Below are 24882 nucleotides of genomic sequence, written 5' to 3' on the forward strand. Positions count from 1 at the left end.
CTCTCTCTCTCTCTCTCTCTCTCTCTCTCTCTCTCTCTCTCTCTCCATATTATTTTACTGTTATTAATATGACTTGGGGGGGGGGGGGCAAGCAGACAGTGACCAACAAACTTACATACACACAAACTAACAAACACACGCACACACACACATAAGCAGATATTAGTTGTTTTTGTTCTAGTTTGTTTGTTTACTTGTTTACTTTTTAATTTGCTTTTTTATTTATTTATTAACTCGTATTACTTCTTATCCTCTTCCTTACTAATCTCATGTTTTTTTCTTTGTTTTTATCTGTAAGTGTATTGGCAAACGCAGACAGTAACAGACAGACAGACAGATAGACGAAGTGTATTTATTTAACAGACTAAGTAACAGATATAGATAAACAATTTCCTTTTCTCCTCTTTCTCTTCTCTTCCTTCCTCCTCTTCCTCCTTTTCCTCTTCTCCTTTCCCTGGTTATCTTATGTCTTTCCTCTTCATTTTCCTTTCCAAACAGACACACAGACATTCAGACTAACAGACAGACAAACAGACATGTATAAATTAACTAACACAAACAGAAACAGACACAATTAGACAGACATTCAGAATAACAGACATAATTAGACAGACATTCAGAATCACAGACAGAATCAGACAGACATTCAGAATAACAGACATAATTAGACATTCAGAATAACAGACATAATTAGACAGACATTCAGAATAACACACAGACAAATAGACGTGTGTAAATTAACAGTAACAAACAGAAACAGACAATTAGACAGACATTCAGAATAACAGACAGAATTAGACAGACATTCAGAATAACACAGACAAACAGACATGTGTAAATTAACAGCAACACAGACAGTAACAGACAGGATTAGACAGACATTCAGAGTAACAGACAAACAATAACAGACAAACGGTAACAGAATTAGACAGACATTAAGAGTAACAGACAGAATAACAGACAGCAATAGACAGACAAACGGTAACAGAATTAGACAGATTAACAGACAGACATTCAGAATAACACACACACACACACACACAAACAAACTACATGTATAATAACAGCCTTACAGACAGACAGACAGGACAATATATATTTTTGACCCTCCCAAATCCATATAATTAAAAAAAAGTGAATAGACGGAATATAAAAGGAAGAGAAGGCTTGCTACTCTCTCCCTCTCTCTCTCTCTCTCTCTCTCTGGCCCCTTTAAATTGAAGATGCAATGTTGCCAAGTCTAAATGCAGTCTGGGATGTTCCGCGTCAAAACATAAGCACGCGGACGATATACGCTAGACTTGGCAACACTGTACTCTTCCCTCTCCTCCTCCTCCTCCTCCTCTTCCCCTCCTGATCCCTGCAGCCACGCCAGTCTCTCTCTCTCTCTCTCTCTCTCTCTCTCTCTCTCTCTCTCTCTCTCTCTCTCTCTCTCTTATTTTTTCCTTTTCTCTTGTGTTTTCCCATTTTCTCTCTTTTGCTTTCCTGACTGCATATTCTCTCTCTCTCTCTCTCTCTCTCTCTCTCTCTCTCTCTCTCTCTCTCTCTCTCTCTCTCTCTCTCTCTCTCTCTCTCTCTTTTCTTCCCTTTATTTACTTTCTTTCCTTCCCCTCCCTATCTTCACTGCATAACCCCCCCCCCCTCTCTCTCTCTCTCTCTCTCTCTCTCTCTCTCTCTCTCATATGCAGGTCCTGGACTTGTTAAGGGGGGGGAGGAGGGGGCGAGGGGGCGTGTTTGGCTCTCAGTGTAGCTTGTGCTGTGAGCGAGTGAAGGTGTGTGTGTGTGTTTGTGCGCGTGTGTGTGTGTGTGTGTGTGTGTGTGTGTGTGTGTGTGTGTGTGTTGGTTAGTGGGTTCTTGTGTGTGTGTTTGTGTTGGTTTGTGGGTACTTGTGTGTGTGTATGTGTGTGTTTGTTTTCATATTGTCCTCGAATTCGTGTTTTTCTTTCGTGTTTGTTTCTGCTTTTTCTTACGATTATTCTCTTGTGTTTGTGTTCCTATGTGTGTTTGGGTGTTTGTTTGTTTGTATATCTGTTTTGTTTGCCATCTTCCTCTTCCCAGTGTTTGTTTGTGTTTGGATGTTTGTTTCTGCTTCTGTCTTTCGGTTACTCCTCATATGTTTGTTTGCTTGGGTGTTTGTGTATGTTTGTATATATGCTTTGTTTGCTGTCTTCCCAGTGTTTGTTTGATGTTTGGGTGTTTGTTTCTGCTTGTCTATCTATTGTTTACTTTTCTCATATGTTTGTTTGCTTGGGTGTTTGTTCATGTTTGTATATCTGTTTTGTTTGCTGTCTTCCTCTTCCCAGTGTTTGTATGCGTTTGGGTGTTTGTTTCTGTTTACCTTTGTTTACTCTCCTTGTGTTTGTTTGTGCAAGTGTTTGGTTTGTGATCGAATGTTTGTTTTGTTTGCACTATCTTCCTCTTCTCAGTGTTTGTGTTTGGGTGTTTGTTTCTGTTTATCTTTTTTTACTCTCCTTGTGTTTGTTTGTGCAAGTGTTTGGTTGTGATCGAATGTTTGTTTTGTTTACTATCCTCCCATTTTCTGTTTGTTTATATTTGAGTTTGATTGATTGATTGATTGATAAGTTTATTGTTTGTTTTTGTTTACTCTTCCTCTTTCCTGTTGTTTGTTTTTGTTTTGTTTATTATCTTCCTCTCTTTCCTGTGTTTGTTTTGATCGAATTTCTGTTTTATTTACTAGTATCTTCCTCTTTTCTGTTTGTTTGTTTGTATGTCTCTTTTATTTACCTTTCTTTCCTTCTCTTTCAATCTTTTCTTTCTCTGTTTTCCTTCTTTTTCTTCTATTCAACTACATTATTTTTTTTTCTCGTGTTGATATTTTTTTGGGGTGTGTGACATTCCTGTTTGTTTATTTATGTTGTTTTATTTATTCATTTATGCCGTGTTTTTTTGTGGTTAGTGGTTGTTGTTGTTGTTGTTGTTGTTGTTGTTGTTGTTGATGCGGTTTAAAGGGTAAAGGTTGTGTGTGTGTGTGTGTGTGTGTGTGTGTGTGTGTGTGTGTGTGTGTGTGTGTGTTTATTCCCTATTGTATCCGCATGTTTGAATCGTCACACACACACACACACACAGACACACACAGACAGACATATAACAAACATTCCGTCGATATTATTCTCTCTCTCTCTCTCTCTCTCTCTCTCTCTCTCTCTCTCTCTCTCTCTCTCGACTGTGAGGAGATTTCCTGCTTTGTATAGCTACTCTCTCTCTCTCTCTCTCTCTCTCTCTCTCTCTCTCTCTCTCTCTCTCTCTCTCTCTCTCTCTCTCTTATGCTAACATTTTAATTTTTGTTTACCTTCCTTTTGTGTGTGTGTGTGTGTGTGTAGGTAAGTGAGGGGGGCGTGGCGAAGTAGAAACGGTACACACACACACACACACACACACACACACACACACACACACACACACACACAAGGACGTTTCAATCTGTATATCGGCCACTTGTAACTGTACATTGTGTGTGCTTACTGACGCACGCACACACACACCTTATTACATAGGCCTACTTAGGATATTCATAGTACACATTGAGTGATAATTAGTAATGTACGATAGTTTGATAGGACGGTAGACATGAATAGATAGATGGATAGGCTGATAGGTATATAGGCCTGTGGTCGAGCCCAGTGTTATGGTTTCCTCTTTTCTGTTTATTTGTTTTTTTTTGTATATTTCTTTTATTTACCTTTCCTTCTCTTTCTTTCTTTTCATTCTCGATTTTCCTTTTTATTCTTCTATCTCTCCAACTCCTTCATTATTTTTGCTTTCATTTTTCCTATTTTTTGTTGATGTTTTTGTGATTTGCTTTTATTTTGTTTCTCTTATATTTTTTTTATTTATCCTGATATATTTTTTTTTATTCACTGATTCTTTTGGGGTCCTGCTTGGCTCATGCTGTCTGGGGGATAATCTTTGGTCTTTTCTTTTCATTTTATTTTTATTTTCTCCCCATGTTCTTATAAGGGAATCTATAGTCTGGGTTGGTAGGTGGTCTTCAGGACAGCATGTGGGTATAATCCTCTTCCATTATTTCTCCTTTTCCTTCTTTCCTTTCCTTCATTTCCTTCCTTTTTTCTTTGGGTCTTGCTTGGCTCATCTTTGGTCTTTTCTTTAGGGAGGGAATCTAGAGTCTGGGTTGGCAGGTGGTCTTCAGGACAGCATGTGGGTATAATCCTCTTCCATTATTTCTCCTTTTCCTTCTTTCCTTTCCTTTCTTTGGGTCTCGCTTGGCTCATGCTGTCCCGGGGCTCATCTTCAATCTTTTCTTTAGGGAGGGAATGTAGAGTGGATTGGTGGTCTTCAGGACAGCATGTGGGTATAATCCTCTTCCATTATTTCTCCTTTTCCTTCTTTCCTTTCCTTTCTTTGGGTCTTGGTTGGCTCATGCTGTCCCGGGGCTCATCTTGAATCTTTAGGGAGGGAATCTAGAGTGGATTGGTGGTCTTCAGGACAGCATGTGGGTATAATCCTCTTCCATTAGTTCTCATTTTTCCTTCTTTCCTTTCCTGTGCTTCCTTCCTTTTTATCATTCATTAAAAGTCTTGGGCGGTGACTGATAAATCCCAGCTTGTTTCTCACGGTTTTTTGTTTTGCTTTCATTTTTTTCTATTTTTTGTTGATGGTTTTATGTGATCTGCTTTTTTTTTCACTTTACTCTGGCATTTTATTTTGATTTATTTTTTTATGCTGGTGACCTTTTTATATTATCTCGTTTTTTTTTTATTTTATTTATTTATTTTTTTTTTACAGCAAAGGAGACAGCTCAAGGGCACAAAAAAGTAAACATTAATAAAAAAAAAGCCCGCTACTCGCTGCTCCTAAAAACCACCAGTACACTTATTTTTTGTTACTTGTCGTATATATTTATGAAAAAATCACTTTAAAAATCCACGAACCCACGTCATAGGTTTTTATCATCGATGTGTATAACTAATTAAATTCTATTAAGGGCATACGAGATTAAGAAGAAATTTAAGACAGTGTAAACATGTTAATCTAAATAGCAACAGACCCATCCAGAGATCCAATTTAAATTCTTTCTATGTTAAGTGAATACGCAAAGAAGAAGAAATTTAATGCCGCATAAATTTGTTAATCTGAAAAGCAGACGGTTAGTCCAGAAGGCTTTTAACTAGTGATGAGATGAATGGAATGTTAATGTTGTTAATTATGAAGGAGAATGTATGTTAATGAAGACAGATTACAACCACCTACCACAACCACCACAACCACAGATAGTAATAGGCCTAATAATAATAAAGCTACTCTCCTTGCCTTATTATGATCAAGAGTAACCAGAGACATTTTCAAATACCACCACCACCACCACCACCACTTTCCATAGGTCAAAGGTCACACAGAGATAGAACTTGTGATACATTGATGATGATTGTAATGTTCAAGCCTTGGGTAAATTTCCTGGTTTTTCTTGTTCTTGCTTGATGTTGTTGGTGAGGGGGGAGTGGGGGGGGGGATCTGTTTTTTGTTTGTTTGTTTGTGTTTCCTGGTTCATGGTGTTAGTGTTTGTGTTTCTTGTTTTTTTCCTTGTTTCTTGTTGTTGATAATTATTTGATTCTTGTTTTTGTTTGTCTATTTCCTGTTTTGTGATTATTGTTTTGCTTTCATTTTTTTGTTTTTTGTGATTTGTTTTTGTTTTACTTGTTTATTTATTTTGTTTTTTTTACTTTTTATCCTGGCATTTTTATTTTGACTTACTTATTTTTTGGTGGTGATCTTTATTCATTTATTTATTTTACTTTTTTATGTTGCACCAGGAGTCATTTTTTTGTTACTTTATATTTATGAAAACTTAAAAAATCCATTCACTTAAATGTCGCACAATCAGGCAGTAATGTGTGTGGGTTCGGGACAAGTCTGGCAACTGTGTGGGGAAAAAAAAAAAAATACCCCCTTCTTCCTCCTCCCCCTTATAGACCGGGCATCTGTGTGGGGGTACGGGCAGGCAGCTTGGGTCCAGAAATAAAAGAAAACTCATAATTCCCTTTATCTCCCTCTACAGACTAGGCAGCTATGTGGGGGTATGGGTGGGCAGTTCAGTCTATATAAAAGAAAGGAAAACACATAACCCCCTTTCTCCCCCTCTATAGATTATGCAGTTGTGTGCGTGTGGGTTTGAGCAGACATTTCGGTTCGCTAAAAAAAAAAAAAAAAATCTCCCTTCCTCCCTCCATTCCTTCCACATCCTCTCCTAGAAGGGCTTCGTGGTGCAGTGGTTAGCACACTAGGCTCACAACCGAGAGAGCCTGGGTTCGATTCCCGGGCGGAGTAGAAAAATTTGGGCGGCTTTTCTGATACCCTAAGCCTCTGTCCACCCAGCAGTGAATGGGTACCAGGTATTAATTGGGGGCTGTGTCCCGTCTCCTGGGGCCTGTTGTCTCTCTCCGGCATATGACCACAGATGTTGCGCCGACTAAACCAAACTTTCCAACTTTTTCCTCTATTAGAATCTCAAGTTCCTAAACCTCCTCAAACTGCCTCCTCCTCTTTCTCCTCCTCCTCCTCTGCCTTTGGACTGTTAACCAGCTCAATCCTCTCCTGTTTCCCGGTCAGTAACCATCTTCTTCCTTCCCCTATAGATTGGGCAACTGTATGGGGGTATGGGCAGGCAGTTCGGGTTATAAAGAAAGATAAAAGAAGGACTCATAACCCACTTGCTCCACCACTATAGATTATGCAGTTGTGTGTGGGGGTATGAGTGGGCATTTTGGTTCCCTGAAAAAAAACCCCAACAACTTAACCCCCATTTTAATCCCTTTTCTTCCCTGGGCGGGCAGTTTGGGTTATAAAAAAGAGAAAAGAAGGACTCATAACCCACTTTCTCCACTCTATAGATTCTGCAGTTGTGTGTGGGGTTGTGAGTGGGCATTTTGGTTCATTGAAAAAAACAAAACAAAAAACAATGTAACCCCCATTTTAATCCCCTTTCTTCCCCCCTACAGATCGGGCAGCTGTGTGGGGGCGCGGGGCAGGGCTGGTACGGGCGTCGAGAGCTCTTTGTGGCACTGAAGTTTGTTGCGGCGGCCCAGCGCGGTCTGCCGGTGAGGGCCGAGAGCTTGTTCCTGGGGGTGGATCTTCCGCTCCCTCGCCTCCACACTAACAACAACACACATTACGGTGAGGCGGAGTGTGTTTGAGGGTGGAAGTGGATTTCAGTATGTTCTTTATTTCTTTCTTTATTTTTTTTTAAACGAAGGAGACGGCTCAAGGGCAACAAAAAGAGTGAAAATAAAAAAGCCTGCTACTCACTGCTCCCAAAACTGTATTCTGTATCTCATTCTATTAATCTTTTTACCATTTTTTGTATCAGTCTATCAATCCTCAATTCTCTATAGTCTACCCTCTATTCTATTCTATCTCATAATCATCGTCAAGTGTATTTCAGTATATTCTGTATCCCATTCTATTAATCTTTTTACCATTTTTTGTATCAGTCTTTCCTTTTCAATTCTCTGTAGTCTACCCTCTATTTTATTCTATCTCATAATCATCATCGTCAAGTGTATTTCAGTATATTCTTTAATCTATTCTGTATCTCATTCTATTTACTTTTTTATCATTTCCCTTGTTGGTCTGTCTATCCTTCTCAATTCTCTATAGTCTACCCTTTATTCTATTCTATCTATCTCAATCTACTAATTTCCTAACTTTTCCCTTATCAATCTATCTTATCCAGCCTTCTCTCTCCCTTCAGTCTACTCTCTTATCTATTCTATCTATCCTCAATTCTCTATAGTCTACCCTTTATTCTATTCTATCTATCTCAATCTATTCATTTTCTAACTTTTCCCTTATCAATCTATCTTATCCACCCTTCTATCTCCCTTCAATCTACTCTTTTATCTATTCTATCTATCCTCAATTCTCTATAGTCTACCCTTTATTCTATTCTATCTATCTCATTCTATTCATTTTCTAACTTTTTCCTTTACCAGTCTATCTTATCCAGCCTTCTCTCTGCCCTTCAGTCTACTCTCTTATCTATTCTATCTTTCCTCAATTCTCTACAGTCTACCCTTTATTCTATTCTATCTATCTCAATCTATTAATTTCCTAACTTTTTCCTTTACCAGTCTATCTTATCCAGCCTTCTCTCTGCCCTTCAGTCTACTCTTATCTATTCTATCTATCCTCAATTCTCTATAGTCTACCCTTTATTCTATTCTATCTATCTCATTCTATTCATTTTCTAACTCTATCTATCTCATTCTATTCATTTTCTAACTTTTTCCTTTACCAGTCTATCTTATCCACCCCTCTCTCTCCCTTCAGTCTACTCTTTTATCTATTCTATCTATCCTCTCACCATTTCCTCCATCATATAGCAACTAGCGGGCTTTTTTTTTTATATTTGTTCCTTTTTATTATGCCTTTGAACGGACTCCATTGATGTAAAAAAAAAAAAAAAAATTCCTATCAATCAATCATATTTCTTTCCTCTGTGACCTCACGTGACCTCTGACCTTGCCGCCACCGCAGAGAACAATGTGGCCTTCAGCAGCAGCAGCAGCAGCATCGTGGTCAACAAGGAGAACTGTACGTCTAGTCCGGACCTGATCCAGCTCAGCGACTCGGATTGTAACACCTCGCAGGTCAGTGTGTGTGTGTGTGTGTGTGTGTGTTTTGTCGTAGTTTCCCTTGTGTGTAAATGTGTCTGTTTTTACCCTGTGTGTGTGCGTGTAGTCATATGTTTCAGTTTCCTTTCTCATTGTGTTTTTTTTGTGTGTTTTTTTGGTGTTTGTCTGTCTAGTTTCCTTCCTCTATGTGTCCGCTTCCCTTCCTTCCGCTGTGTATGTGTCCTAGTTTCCCTTCCCATTGTGTGTTTTAGCTATGTGTCTTTACGTTTCTGGTTCTTTTGTCGAGTTTCCCTCCTCTGTATGTGTCTGGTTCCCTTCTTTTTCCTCTGAATGTATCTGCTTCCCTTATTTCCCATGTGTATGTATCCTAGTTTCCCTTCCCATTGTGTGTTTTAGCTATGTGTACTTACGTTTCTGTCTCGTCTAGTTTCCTTTCTGGGTATCTGTCTGTTTGTCTAGTTTTCCTTCTCGTTGTCTGCCTAGTTTTCTCTCTGTGCCGGTATGTCTGTGTATTTCTATGTATCTCTCCAGTTTCCGTTCTATATGTGTCTGTCTATGTATTTCTCTGTCTCCTTTCTGAATGTTTGTCTATATGTATTGCTATGCCCCAGTCTGCTTAGTTTCCCCTCTCTCTGTCTGTATATGTGTGTGTTTCTGTCTCTTATTCTGTCTATATCCCTTCTCTCTGTCTGTCATTCTGTCTAATATCCCTTCTCTCTGTCCCTCTGTCTAATATCCCTTCTCTCTGTCTCATTCTGTCTAATATCCCTTCTCTCTGTCTCTCATTCTGTCTAATATCCCTTCTCTCTGTCTAATATCCCTTCTCTCTGTCCCTCTGTCTAATATCCCTTCTCTCTGTCTAATATCCCTTCTCTCTGTCCCTCTGTCTAATATCCCATCTCTATGTCTCTCATTCTGTCTAATATCCCTTCTCTCTATCTCTCATTCTGTCTAATATCCCTTCTCTCTGTCCCTCTGTCTAATATCCCTTCTCTCTGTCTCATTCTGTCTAATATCCCTTCTCTCTGTCTAATATCCCTTCTCTCTGTCTCATTCTGTCTAATATCCCTTCTCTCTGTCTCTCATTCTGTCTAATATCCCTTCTCTCTGTCTAATATCCCTTCTCTCTGTCTCATTCTGTCTAATATCCCTTCTCTCTGTCTCTCATTCTGTCTAATATCCTTCTCTCTGTCTTCTCTGTCTAATATCCTTCTCTCTGTCTCATTCTGTCTAATATCCTTCTCTCTGTCTCTCATTCTGTCTAATATCCCTTCTCTCTGTCTCTCATTCCCTTCTCTCTCTCTCATTCTGTCTAATATCCCTTCTCTCTGTCTCTATCCCTTCTCTGTCTGTCATTCTGTCTATATCCCTTCTCTCTGTCTCATTCTGTCTAATATCCCTTCTCTCTGTCTCATTCTGTCTAATATCCCTTCTCTCTGTCTCATTCTGTCTATATCCCTTCTCTCTGTCTCATTCTGTCTAATATCCCTTCTCTCTGTCTCATTCTGTCTAATATCCCTTCTCTCTGTCTCATTCTGTCTAATATCCCTTCTCTCTGTCTCTCATTCTGTCTAATATCCCTTCTCTCTGTCTCTCATTCTGTCTAATATCCCTTCTCTCTGTCTCTCATTCTGTCTAATATCCCTTCTCTCTGTCTCATTCTGTCTAATATCCCTTCTCTCTGTCCCTCTGTCTAATATCCCTTCTCTCTGTCTCATTCTGTCTAATATCCCTTCTCTCTGTCTCATTCTGTCTAATATCCCTTCTCTCTGTCTCATTCTGTCTAATATCCCTTCTCTCTGTCTCATTCTGTCTAATATCCCTTCTCTCTGTCTCTCATTCTGTCTAATATCCCTTCTCTCTGTCTCATTCTGTCTATATCCCTTCTCTCTGTCTCATTCTGTCTAATATCCCTTCTCTCTGTCTCTCATTCTGTCTAATATCCCTTCTCTCTGTCTCATTCTGTCTAATATCCCTTCTCTCTGTCTCTCATTCTGTCTAATATCCCTTCTCTCTGTCTCTCATTCTGTCTAATATCCCTTCTCTCTGTCTCATTCTGTCTAATATCCCTTCTCTGTCTCATTCTGTCTAATATCCCTTCTCTGTCTCATTCTGTCTAATATCCCTTCTCTGTCTCATTCTGTCTAATATCCCTTCTGTCTCATTCTGTCTCTGTCTCATTCTGTCTAATATCCCTTCTCTCTGTCTCATTCTGTCTAATATCCCTTCTCTCTGTCTCATTCTGTCTAATATCCCTTCTCTGTCTCATTCTGTCTAATATCCCTTCTCTCTGTCTCATTCTGTCTAATATCCCTTCTCTCTGTCTCATTCTGTCTAATATCCCTTCTCTCTGTTCTCTGTCTCATTCTGTCTCTCTGTCTCATTCTGTCTAATATTCTGTCTAATATCCCTTCTCTCTGTCTCTTTCTGTCTAATATCCCTTATCTCTGTCTCTCTGTCTGTCTAATATCCCTTCTCTGTCTCTCATTCTGTCTAATATCCCTTCTCTCTGTCTCATTCTGTCTAATATCCCTTCTCTCTCTCTCATTCTGTCTAATATCCCTTCTCTGTCTCATTCTGTCTCCTTCTCTCTGTCTCATTCTGTCTAATATCCCTTCTCTCTGTCTCATTCTGTCTAATATCCCTTCTCTCTGTCTCATTCTGTCTAATATCCCTTCTCTCTGTCCCTCTGTCTAATATCCCTTCTCTCTGTCTCATTCTGTCTAATATCCCTTCTCTCTGTCTCTCATTCTGTCTAATATCCCTTCTCTCTGTCTAATATCCCTTCTCTCTGTCCCTCTGTCTAATATCCCTTCTCTCTGTCTCATTCTGTCTAATATCCCTTCTCTCTGTCCCTCTGTCTAATATCCCTTCTCTCTGTCTCATTCTGTCTAATATCCCTTCTCTCTGTCTAGTATCCCTTCTCTCTGTCTCTCATTCTGTCTAATATCCCTTATCTGTCTCATTCTGTCTAATATCCCTTCTCTGTCATTCTGTCTAATATCCCTTCTCTCTGTCTCATTCTGTCTAATATCCCTTCTCTCTCATTCTGTCTAATATCCCTTCTCTCTGTCTCATTCTGTCTAATATCCCTTCTCTCTGTCTGTTTTGCTGTCTATTAATTTATGTGTCTCTGTTTATCTAGTTTCCTTTCTGTCTGTCTGTTTACATATATGTTTCTATGTCTATCTGTGTTTATGTATTTGTATATCTCTGTATAATTCCTCCACACACCCACTCATCCACGCTTTCCGCCAGATGGTCGACGGAGGGTACCGGATGATGGAGAGTGAGGACGGGGAGGTTGGTGATGAGCGGATGAGCGACCCCTCGGGCAGGATGGTGTCGCACTCCACCTCTGTTTCCTCGCCTGCATCCGACTCGCCCACGCCCACCAACAGTGTGCATGAGAAGACTTGGAACCAGGCGCATACACACTGGCACGGCCTTAGTGAGTGTGTGTGTGTGTGTGTGTGTGTGTGTGTGTGTTATGAGAGTAGTGTAGTGTTCCATCTTACCCCAATCTACCTTAACCATATCCCAAGCCTAACCCAACTTAACCTACCCTCAACCTAACTTAACCCTACCCTAAAACTAACAGTATTTAACCTTACTTTCAACCTAACCTAACCATACCCCAACCCAACATTACAATACCCCAAACCTAACCTAACCTTACCCCAAAACTAACACTACTCAACCTTACCCTCAACCTAACCTAACCATACCCCAACCCAACATTACAATACCCCAAACCTAACCTAACCTTACCCCAAAACTAACACCACTCAACCTTACCCTCAACCTAACCTAACCATACCCCAACCCAACATTACAATACCCCAAACCTAACCTAACCTTACCCCACACCAGTTAACGACGAACACCGCCAACTACTCGGGACGGAGGAGGACTCGTCGGAGGGGCGGTCATCTGGCGGGGGTGACGGAAGGTCGTCGGGAGGTGGAGGGGCCGGCGAGGAGGAGGAGGAGGAGGAGGAGTACAACGTTTGGAGCATTACGGAGGAACAACGGCAGTATTACACGGAACAGTTCAGAGCCATGCAGCCGGACCTGACCTCGCTTCTGTCGGGCACTGCGGCCAAGGAGTTTTTTGAGAAGTCGAAACTACCAGTGAATGAGCTCAGTAAAATATGGTGAGTCTGGGGTGTGCTCCAGGGCTTTTCTATCCCTTCCTTGTTGCTCATTTTCTTATATTCAAAAAGCTTATAGTACACGTCTTTCTTCTTCGTAGTTTTATTTTTCTTCTGTTTTTGCCTGTCTTTCCTGCTATGGTGAGTCAGGGGTGTGCTCAGGGCCTTTTCTATCCTTCCATTACTCTATTTTTCTTGCCATTAAAAATATCACACACACGTTTTTGTCTTCTCCTTTTTCGTAGTTTTATTTTTCTTGTGTTTGCCTCCCTTTCCTTGCTATGGTGAGTAAGGGGTATGCTCAAGTGCTTCCCTATCCCTCCTTTGCTTTATTTTTCCTACCACTAAAAATCTCACACACACGTCTTCCTCTTCTTCTTCTTCTTCTTCATCTTATTTTTCTTGTGTTTGCGTCTCTTTCCTTGCTATGGTGAGTAAGGGGTATGCTCAAGTGCTTCCCTATCCCTCCTTTGCACCATTTTTCTTACCATTAAAAATCTCACACACACATCTTCCTCCTCCTCCTCCTCTTCTTCTTCGTCTTCTTCCTCTTCTACTGTTTGCCTCTCTTTCATTGCTCTATCCCTCCCTTGCTTAATTTTTCTTACTATTAAAAATCACACACACACATCTTCCTCCTCCTCCTCCTCTTCTTCTTCCTCTTCTTCCTCTTCTACTGTTTGCCTCTCTTTCATTGCTCTATCCCTCCCTTGCTTAATTTTTCTTACTATTAAAAATCACACACACATCTTCCTCTTCTTATCATGTTAAAGAAAAATCGTATCACAAAAAAAAATAATTATCACACACACTAAAAAAAAATAAACAACTGTATCACTCAAAAAAATATTGTGTCAAGCTAAAAATATTAAATATATGAATAAATACCGTAAATGATAAGAATAAATAACTCTCAAAAAAATATTGTGTCACGCTAAAGAGATAAAATATACGAATAAGTAAATAAAATCGATCGCTCTCCCCCGCAGGCAACTCTCGGACGTGACGCGTGATGGAGCGCTGTCCCTGCAGGAGTTCTTCACGGCCATGCATCTCGTTGTGCTGCGCCGGAACAACATTGAGCTGCCTGAGACCCTGCCGCCCTCCCTCTACCCCATGCTGCTGGTGAGAGAGAGAGAGAGAAAATAACGTTTCTATACATTTTATAATTAGGAAAGATTACATTAGGTTATTTTGCTGCACTGGAACAACATTGAGCTGCTGGTGAGAGAGAGAGAGCTGTATAAAAAATAACGTTTCTATACATTTTATAATTAGAAAAGATTACAGTAGGTTATTTTTCTTGTTATTTTTTCATGGTATGTTTGTCTGTGTTTCCCAGACTTAAAAAAACACACACAACCATCACCACCACCACCACCACCATCACTGTCACTCACCATCACCACCACCACCACCACCATCACTGTCACTCACCATCACTGTCACTCACCATCACTGTCACTCACCATCACCATCACCACCATCACCATCACCACCACCACCATCACCACCACCACCACCATCACTGTCACTCACCATCACCACCACCACCATCACCACCACCACCACCATCACTGTCACTCACCATCACCACCACCACCATCACCACCACCACCACCATCACTGTCACTCACCATCACCACCACCACCACCACCATCACTGTCACTCACCATCACTGTCACTCACCATCACCATCACCACCATACTAACCTAACCATACCCCCAACCTACCTTAACCATATCCCAAGCCTAACCCAACTTAACCTTACCTTCAACCTAACCTAACCATAATCACTCACCATCACATGGGGAGGCGGTGGCTGAACGGATAGTGAGATGGCCCCGTGTTCAGGAGGACGCGAGTTCAATCCCCGCCCGGTGCCACCAAGCTGGGATTTTTCAGCCGCCGCCGAGTGGCTTAAAACTACCCACATGCTGTCCAGAAGACCACCTATCAACCCGGACTCTAGATTCTAGGATTAAAGATGAGCTCCGGGAGGGCAGAATGAGCCAATGCAAGATGGCGCCACTATAAACACTCGCCTGCGCCAGAACGGGCCGGGCCAACCATCAGGACCTACCGGGAAGAAGCCTTGGACCTACCATCAGGATCCACCGGGAAGAAGCCTACTGGCGCAATAGACCGCGACGTAAAAAAAAAAAAAAAAAACTTTCACCCCCTCCTCCAACACCCCAATACCCACCCCTACCACTAACCATACCCCCCTTCCCCTCCCCCCCCAGCGGAAGAGCAGCAGCAGCGGCGTTGAAGGTGGGGGCAACTCTGGCGCTTCTGGTAACTCCTCGGTGGTGCCTGGTGGTGGAGGGGGTGCGGCCGCCGAGGGGGGGGAGGCGGGGGGAGCCAAGGCCACCCCAGACCCCCTCTCCCCCTCTAGGAACAAGGAGGTAAGAAGGAGGACGAGGAGGAGGAGGATATAGAGGATGAGAAGTATTAGGTGGAGGAGGAGGAGGAGGGAAGGAAGAGAAGCAGGAGGATAGGAACATAGAAGAAGGAATAGGAAGAGGAGGAGATTGGGAAAAAATGGAGGAAGAGGAGGAGGAGGAGGAGATAAAAGAGGAAGTGGAGATAATATTGAAGTTTCCTTTTTACTTCTTTCTCTCCCTTCTCTCCCTTTCAAGACATATTAGCAATCCCTTCCTCCCTTCTACAATCCCTTCCCTCCGTTCTACAATCCCTTCCCTCCCTTCTACAATCCCTTTTCTCACTCCTACAATCCCTTCCCTCCCTTCTACAATCCCTTCCCTCCCTTCTACAATCCCTTCCCTCCCTTCTACAATCCCTTCCCTCCCTTCTACAATCCCTTCCCTCCCTTCTACAATCCCTTTCCTCCCTTCTACAATCCCTTTCCTCCCTTCTACAATCCCTTCCCTCCCTTCTACAATCCCTTTCCTCCCTTCTACAATCCCTTTCCTCCCTTCTACAATCCCTTCCCTCCCTTCAACAATCCTTCCTCCTTCTACAATCCCTTCCTTCTACAATCCCTTCCCTCCCTTCTACAATCCCTTCCCTCCCTTCTACAATCCCTTTCCTCCCTTCTACAATCCTTCCTCCTTCTTCAGTCCTTCCCTCCCTTCTACAATCCCTTCCCTCCCTTCTTCAGTCCCTTTCCTCCCTTCTACAATCCCTTCCCTCCCTTCTACAATCCCTTCCCTCCCTTCTACAATCCCTTCCCTCCCTTCTACAATCCCTTCCTCTACAATCCCTTCCTCCCTTCTACAATCCCTTCCCTCCCTTCTACAATCCCTTTCCTCCCTTCTACAATCCCTTCCTCCTTCTACAATCCCTTCCTCCTTCTAATCCCTTCCTTTCCTCCCTTCTACAATCCCTTCCTCCTTCTACAATCCTTTCCTCCCTTCTAATCCTTTCCTCCTTCTACAATCCCTTCCCTCCCTTCTACAATCCCTTCACTCCCTTCTACAATCCCTCAATCCCTTCCTCCTTCTACAGTCCCTTTCCTCCCTTCTCCAATCCCTTCCCTCCCTTCTACAATCCCTTCCTCCCTTCTACAATCCCTTCCCTCCCTTCTACAATCCCTTCCCTCCCTTCTACAATCCCTTCCTCCTTCTTCAGTCCTTGCCTCCCTTCTTCAATCCCTTTCCTCCCTTCTACAATCCCTTTCCTCCCTTCTACAATCCCTTCCCTCCCTTCTACAATCCCTTCCCTCCCTTCTACAATCCCTTCCCTCCCTTCTACAATCCCTTCCCTCCCTTCTACAATCCCTTCCCTCCCTTCTACAATCCCTTTCCTCCTTCTACAATCCCTTTCCTCCTTCTACAATCCTTCCCTCCTTCTACAATCTACAATCCCTTCCTCCTTCTTCAATCCCTTTCCTCCCTTCTTCCCTTCTACAAACCCTTACCTCCCTTCTACAATCCCTTCCTCCCTTCTGTCCTTCCCTCCCTTCTTCAATCCCTTTCCTCCCTTCTACAATCCCTTCCCTCCCTTCTACAATCCCTTCCCTCCCTTCTACAATCCCTTCCCTCCCTTCTACAATCCCTTTCCTCCCTTCTACAATCCCTTTCCTCCCTTCTACAATCCCTTCCCTCCCTTCTACAATCCCTTCCCTCCCTTCTACAATCCCTTCCCTCCCTTCTACAATCCCTTCCCTCCCTTCTACAATCCCTTCCCTCTACAATCCCTTCCCTCCCTTCTTCAGTCCCTTTCCTCCCTTCTACAATCCCTTCCCTCCCTTCTACAATCCCTTCCCTCCCTTCTACAATCCCTTCCCTCCCTTCTACAATCCCTTCCCTCTACAATCCCTTCCCTCCCTTCTACAATCCCTTCCCTCCCTTCTACAATCCCTTTCCTCCCTTCTACAATCCCTTCCCTCCCTTCTACAATCCCTTTCCTCCCTTCTACAATCCCTTTCCTCCCTTCTACAATCCCTTTCCTCCCTTCTACAATCCCTTCCTCCTTCTACAATCCTTCCTCCTTCTACAATCCCTTCCCTCCCTTCTTCAATCCCTTTCCTCCCTTCTACAATCCCTTTCCTCCCTTCTACAATCCCTTCCCTCCCTTCTACAATCCCTTTCCTCCCTTCTACAATCCCTTTCCTCCCTTCTACAATCCCTTTTCTCACTCCTACAATCCCTTCCCTCCCTTCTACAATCCCTTCATTCAAGACATATAGTTCATCATCACTTTTTCGTCCTTCACTAATAATAACTCCACTTTTTCTTCTCCCACTTATAAACACACCACTTTTTCTCCCTTCCTCCCCCTTCCGCACATTGACTCACCCCCTCGTTCTCTCCCCGTCAGTGGACCAAGTTTGTGGACTCCCCGACCAGCACGCTCTCCTCCCCGGGGCTCAAACCAGTGAATTTCGACTTCCAGAAATCAGCCGTCGAGCAGGTAATGTGTGTGTGTGTGTGTGTGTGTGTGTGTGTGTGTGTGTGTGTTTTTACAGCAAAGGAGACAGTTCAAGGGTGTAAAAAAAAAGAAAACAATATTAAAGAAAAAAGCCCGCTACTTACTGTTCCTGAATAGAGTACAGGGGAGTGGCCAAAAAGAGGTGTGTGTGTGTGTGTTTGTGTGTGTGTGTGTGTGTGTGTGTGTGTTTTACATAAAGAGACAGTTCCATAAAAGAAAACAATATTAAAGAAAAAAGCCCGCTACTTACTGCTCATGAATAGAGTACAGAGGAGTGGCCAAAAAGATAGATGTGTTTGTGTGTGTGTGAATTTTTTTTTCCTGACCATAATCTTTCTTTGTTTTCATTCTCATTTTTTTCCACATTCTTTTTATTCATTTTATTTTCTTCCCGACTTCAAATTTCTGCTTTTTTTTATCGTTTTCATTGCTGCCTTTCTCACTTCATTTATTTATTTATTTACTTACATATTTACTTTTTTCTTCCTGACCATATTTTTGCTTTGTTTTCATTCTCATTTTTTTATCACATTCTCTTTATTTGTTTATTTTTCTTCCTGACTTCAAATTTCTGCTTTTTTGTGTCATTTTCATTTATTTATTTATTTACTTATTTACTTTTTTCTTCCTGATATTCCTCGCAGGACCCCAAGATCCTACACCCCAAGGCCGTCAGACTCACCCCGGAATCCAAGCGTCTCGAGGTTGCCGAGGTTGAAGGCCCCGCGTCATTTAGCCCCGAGCAGGCCCTGACCTCTGACCTAACCTCCAGCGCTCCGGCCCCTGCCCCGGGCGACCTAGCGACTGGCCCCGGCCCCGCTCCGACGGGTCCCACGGGCTCCTCGCAGGGCAGCCCCAAGAAAGGTCAGGAGGGGCAGGATATCAAGCCCATACAGAGGCCGCTCCCGAGGAAACCCACAGGTGAGGAGGGAATGTACTCGTTTAGTCTAGTGATCCTTTTACCTGGTGTGTGTTAAGTTAGGTGTGGTCAGGTTTGCTTAGGTTAGGTTAGGTTGGGTCAGGTTAGGTTAGGTGAGTTTTGGTTAGGTTAGATTAGGTTTGGTTAGCTTCGGTTAAGTTAGGTTGGGTTAGGTTAGGTGAGTTTTGGTTAGGTTAGATTAGGTTTGGTTAGGTTCGGTTAAGTTAGGTTGGGTTAGGTTAGGTGAGTTTTGGTTTGGCTAAGTTGAGTCAGTTGAGTTTTGGTTAGGTTAGGTTAGGTTAGGTTATGTTATGTTAGACCGCAGAATCAATGAGATAGAATATAAACACTTGCTCCGTGGCTCACCGTGTCTTCCCTCTCACCGTTCCCCAGCAGGTTCAGCCACGGGAGGGTTACCGCCACCCCCACAGTCTGCCGTCACCACCCCCCCGGAGGATAATGGGTGAGTTGAAGCCGTGATTAGTGTTTGGTAGTATGGGTGATGAAGTGGGTGCATTGATGGTGTTTTAATTCTTTTTTTTTTTTAGGAGTGTAGAGATAGCGTTATTTCTCTTATTTTGAAGTTTTGAGAATTTTGCGGAAGGTATTGTTTTCAGCTGTGTAATTTTTTTTTTTGTCTGTACGTAATGTAATAACTTTTGAACCATTACGGCTAGGATGTTGAAACTTCCTAGGTGGACTGCTAATGACCCCTCACCGGACGAGTTTGATTTTCAAGGTCAAAGGTCAAAGGTCAAGGTCACCGAGGTCAAAGCTGCGTATTTTCACATTTCGAGCACTGCGACCAGAGGGTGTTGGCAGGGGGCGGTTTGCACTTGTTAGGGTGTCCAGTGTCTAATTTCTTTTGTTTTTGTTTTTAGGGAGTGTAGAGATGGTATTCTTTCTCTTATTTTTTTTACATGAAAGAAACCAAATGTAGTGATGATATTATGTTCCTTTGAAAACACACATGAAGTTACTGGTACCTGTTCCCATCCCCCTGTGCAGTATGTTCGGCCCCATCAGCCTGCCCAGCCTGCCGTCGGGGCCACTGCCAGCCGGGGCCAAGAAGGAAGCCCCGCCCCCTCCCCCACCCCGCCCCGGAAGGACCCACGCACGCTCCTCATCCCTTGACCTCAATAAATTCAGTGAGTAATGCATTTTTTTCTCTTTTCATAATTTTTTTCTCTAAACAAATGATTACTACTACTACTACTACTATTACTACTACTACTACTACTACTACTACTATGACTACAACTACCATTACATCATCATACTCATTAATGCTTTTTTTAACACGTAATTTTCAGCCTTCCTTTCATACTGTGTGTAACCCTTTTTTCGTCTCTGCCGCAGGTCGTAACAGCTTCTTGGGTGCTCCCCCGGCGGTGCCTCCGAGGGCCTCTCCCGGCGCTGTGAGTATAGAGGGAGAGAGAGAGAGGGAGGGAGGGACGGGTGTGAGAAAGTGTAAATGAGGCTATGAATTCTTTTTTATTTTTTCATTTATACGATACAAAATACAGCGACGTAACTTTTCCATGAGTTTAAAGAATATCGAGAACAGTGCAACAGCCTTTTTTTTTCATTATTGCTTTCTTTTTTTTTTTTACGCCCTTGAACTGTCTCCTTTTCTGTAAAAAAACAAAAAAAAACAACCTTCCTTAACCCTTAAAGTACGGGTGGCGATATATATCTCTGGATGGTGTGCACGGGGAAAATTTAGACATTTAAAAGAGGTGGAAATGGTGTCTTTCTTCTTTGCAATAGCAGTATATTCATGTAGTATCTATGGTGGCGTAATAAAACGTCTCTCCTAATAATAATAAATAAGTTATGATCCCCGTACGAGTGGGGTGTGTGGTAGCGCACTCATATATACAATCGCCGTAATCTAAGGGTTAACGCTCACTTCATTTTTTAACACATCTTTTCTCCGCCCTGAACAGACATCCCCGAAGAAGCTCATCTACCAGAAGAGCGACGGGGACATGGCTGGCGTGGAGGCTGGTGGTGGTGGTGGTGACGCGCTCTTCCCTCTGGACACAAGGCTGCCGGTCGAGAGGGCAAGAACATCAGCATTTGAAGTTTACCGCAAGCCACATCAAGGTTTGTACGATGTTGAATGTCTTACCGTATGATGTAAATAAATACCCATGTTAACCCGTCCGCTGCGATTGGCACGGATTTGGCCTTCACTGGTAGCCCGGTAACATACACTCCCAGGTCTTTCTCTGCCTCTGTGGTGGATAGTGGAGTGTTTCCCATGTGGTATTGGTGTACTGGATATCCCTTCACTGGTAGCCTGGTAACATACACTCCCAGGTCTTTCTCTGCCTCTGTGGTGGATAGTGGAGTGTTTCCCATGTGGTATTGGTGTGCTGGATATCCCTTCACTGGTAGCCTGGTAACATACACTCCCAGGTCTTTCTCTGCCTCTGTGGTGGATAGTGGAGTGTTTCCCATGTGGTATTGGTGTACTGGATATCCCTTCACTGGTAGCCTGGTAACATACACTCCCAGGTCTTTCTCTGCCTCTGTGGTGGATAGTGGAGTGTTTCCCATGTGGTATTGGTGTACTGGATATCCCTTCACTGGTAGCCTGGTAACATACACTCCCAGGTATTTATCTGCTTCTGTGGTGGATAGTGGAGTGTTTCCCATGTGGTATTGGTGTGCTGGATATCCCTTCACTGGTAGCCTGGTAACATACACTCCCAGGTCTTTCTCTGCCTCTGTGGTGGATAGTGGAGTGTTTCCCATGTGGTATTGGTGTGCTGGATATCTCCTTCACTGTAAAAACAAAACAAAACAACCTTCCTTAACCCCTGCACGGTGCGATAGTATATCTCTGGATGGTGTGGGAAAATTTAGATATTTAAAGAGGTGGAAATACCAGTGTCTTTCTTCTGCCTCTGTGATGGATAGTTCATGTAGTATCTATGGCATGTAATAAAACTTCACTGTAGCCTAATAATAATAAATAAGTTATGATCCCCTCTGCATGATGGTGGTAGTGCACTCATATATGGTATCGGTAATCTGGTTAACGCTCACTTCATTTTTAACACATCCTTTCTCCGCCTGAACAGACATCCCAGCTCATCTACCCTCTGTGATGGATGGCGTGGAGGCTGGTGGTGGTGGTGGTGACGCGCTCTTCCCTCTGGACACAAGGCTGCCGGTCGAGAGGGCAAGAACATCAGCATTTGAAGTTTACCGCAAGCCACATCAAGGTTTGTACGATGTTGAGTGTCTTACCGTATGATGTATTGTTAACCTGTGCTGGATATCCCTTCGCTGGTAGCCTGGTAACATATACTCCCAGGTCTTTCTCTGCCTCTGTGGTGGATAGTGGAGTGTTTCCCATATGGTATTGGTGTGCTGGATATTCCCTCCCAAGGTGCAGGACTTTAAATTTTTCTTCATTGAATTGTAGCAGCCACTTTTTGTTTCCCTCCTGTAGCTTGGTGATGTCTTCTTGTAGGAAATCCACAGTCAAGGGATTAAGGAGTGTCTAGGGAGGCAGTGAGTGGAGTAAACACGGTCATCACTATCTGTCTGGCATCTTGTAGTCTCCTTTTATCCTTCCCCTTCAGTCTCTCTCCGGCATATGACCACAGATGTTGCGCCGACTAAACGAAACTTTCCAACATTCTCCTTCTATCATTACGTATCCTTGTGTGCGAGTAGCGGGCTTCTTTTATTATCGTTTCCTTTTTTTGTGTGCCCTTGTGCTGTCTCCTTTGCTGTAAAAAAATAAATAAAAAAATAAAAAAAATTATCCTTGCCCCTTCCAGAGTTTGCCTCCGCCTTCGAGCGCGTGAGTGGCCAGAGGGTCGGGGAGGAGGAGGGTGGGGAGAGGACACGACATTTATCCACTGGCGCAAGGTAAGTGAGATCGACACCCTTGACCTTATTCCAAGCTCTCCCTTACTAAGAAACATCCTGGATTACCACCTAAGAAACAAACCTTTAAATTGTTCCTCACCTTTATAACAAATACTTCACCTTAATTTTGGGGGGACCTATTTGCATCATACTATTACTAAGAAAAAATTGGTATACTTATTAACCTGTTAAAGTGGTTCATTGAAAGCTTGTAGGGAAGTTTGTCTGGTAGATTGATGTTTATATTGGTCTTAACCCGGTAGCAGCGACAGGCCAAATTTGTGGCTTTACCATGTAACAGCGACGGGCCAGATTTGTGGCTTTACCATGTAGCAGCGACGGGCCAAATTTGTGGCTTTACCATGTAGCAGCGACGGGCCAAATTTGTGGCTTTACCATGTAGCAGCGACGGGCCAAATTTGTGGCTTTACCATGTAGCAGTGATGGGCCAAATTTGTGGCTTTACCATGTAGCAGCGACGGGCCAAATTTGTGGCTTTACCATGTAGCAGCGACGGGCCAAATTTGTGCCATGATATAAACCCCCCAAAAATAGATGATACATAAACTGATCACAAATGCTTTGATATATATTACGAAATGGTTTGTGTGAGTGATGATTTTTTTCTCATTTTTCTCGCTTAGAGGGACCATTAAGAAACATGATCCCCGCTGCTACCGGGTTAAGGGAACTGTCCTAGAGAGGGAGAGCTTGTAATATGGGCTTAACGCTTTCTCCTTTTCCAGCCCTCAGAAAAGTGCAATCGTAATGGTATACTAAATAAACATACATATGCTTCCTCAGTAATAAGACTTACTAGCTAACAAAGTAAGCTCTCAGTGTTGATTTTTACCAGAAGCCTGTCATGTGTTTGAAGATAAATCCTTAACCTTAGCTAACTCTTAACCGGAGTCCCAAACAGTCAGCTAATTGGTATATACTTTTCCATCTTAGCCGCCTTGATAATAGACAGTAAAGTGAGCTCCTTCTTTGTTAATTTTTATCATAAGTTTCTGTTTGTCATGTGTCTGAAGATATAAACCCCACCCACCTTAATTACCACCCCGACAGTCATCTAATTGGTATACATATTTTCATTTCAGTAGCTTTGATTAGACAGTAAAGTGAGCTCCTGTTTTGTTTGATTTTTGCCATATAAGTTGCTGCCTGTCGTGTGTGAAGATATACCTAACCTAACCTAACCTAACCTAACTTAACCAAATCCAAAAGCCATCACATTGCTATACACTTTTTTGTTGTTCCAGTTCAGATTTTTCCTAGAAGTTTCTGCTTGTCGTGTGTGAAGATGTACCTAACCTAACCTAACCTAACCTAACCTAACTTAACCAAATCCAAAAGCCATCACACTGCTATACACTCTTTTTTGTTGTTTCAGTTCAGATTTTTCCTAGAAGTTGCTGCTTGTTGTGTGTCTGGAGATATACCTAACCTAACCTAACCTAACCTAACTTAACCAAATCCAAAAGCCATCACATTGCTATACACTTTTTCGTTGTTCCAGTTCAGATTTTTCCTAGAAGTTGCTGCTTGTTGTGTGTCTGGAGACATACCTAACTTAACCTAACCTAACCTAACCTAACCTAACTTAACCAAATCCAAAAGCCATTACATTGCTATACACTTTTTCGTTGTTCCAGTTCAGATTTTTCCTAGAAGTTGCTGCTTGTCGTGTGTGAAGATATACCTAACTTAGCCTAACCTAACCTAACTTAACCAAATCCAAGAGCTATCACACTGCTATACACTCCTTTTCTTTGTTTCAGTTTTGATTTTTCCTAGAAGTTGCTGCCTGTCGTGTGTGAAGATATACCTAACCTAACCTAACCTAACCTAACTTAACCAAATCCAAAAGCCATCACATTGCTATACACTTTTTCGTTGTTCCAGTTCAGATTTTTCCTAGAAGATGCTGCTTGTTGAGTGTGAAGATATACCTAACCTAACCTAACCTAACCTAACCTAACCTAACCTAACTTAACCAAATCCAAAAGCCATCACATTGCTATACACTCTTTTTTGTTGTTCCAGTTCAGATTTTTCCTAGAAGTTTCTGCTTGTCGTGTGTGAAGATATACCTAACCTAACCTAACCTAACCTAACTCAACCAAATCCAAAAGCCATCACACTGCTATACACTTTCTTTTTTTGTTGTTCCAGTTCAGATTTTTCCTAGAAGTTGCTGCTTGTCTGTCGTGTGTGAAGATATACCTAACCTAACCTAACCTAACTTAACCAAATCCAAAAGCCATCACACTGCTATACACTTTCTTTTTTTGTTGTTCCAGTTCAGATTTTTCCTAGAAGTTGCTGCTTGTCATGTGTGAAGATATACCTAACCTAACCTAACCTAACCTAACCTAACCTAACTTAACCAAATCCAAAAGCCATCAC

General features: G+C 42.4%; 1 protein-coding gene across 2 annotated transcripts in view; it reads left to right on the plus strand.

Moving 5' to 3' along the window:
- The window catches only part of LOC126985787 (ralBP1-associated Eps domain-containing protein 2-like), a 38947-nt gene that overhangs the window by 11209 nt on the left and 2856 nt on the right, over positions 1-24882 (plus strand). Inside the window, exons 3-15 of one of the 2 annotated variants that reach the window (XM_050841177.1) lie at positions 6975-7149; positions 8512-8624; positions 11868-12060; positions 12483-12765; positions 13752-13887; positions 15011-15172; positions 17550-17642; positions 18305-18581; positions 18973-19042; positions 19588-19727; positions 19939-19997; positions 20529-20688; positions 22380-22470. In XM_050841177.1, the coding sequence (XP_050697134.1) occupies positions 6975-7149; positions 8512-8624; positions 11868-12060; positions 12483-12765; positions 13752-13887; positions 15011-15172; positions 17550-17642; positions 18305-18581; positions 18973-19042; positions 19588-19727; positions 19939-19997; positions 20529-20688; positions 22380-22470 (1952 nt within the window). The remainder of the gene's footprint in view (positions 1-6974; positions 7150-8511; positions 8625-11867; positions 12061-12482; positions 12766-13751; positions 13888-15010; positions 15173-17549; positions 17643-18304; positions 18582-18972; positions 19043-19587; positions 19728-19938; positions 19998-20528; positions 20689-22379; positions 22471-24882) is intronic. The other variant, XM_050841178.1, reaches the window with a different exon arrangement.

The sequence above is a fragment of the Eriocheir sinensis genome, chromosome 60 (genome assembly GCF_024679095.1).
Source record: "Eriocheir sinensis breed Jianghai 21 chromosome 60, ASM2467909v1, whole genome shotgun sequence".
Classification (NCBI taxonomy): domain Eukaryota; kingdom Metazoa; phylum Arthropoda; class Malacostraca; order Decapoda; family Varunidae; genus Eriocheir; species Eriocheir sinensis.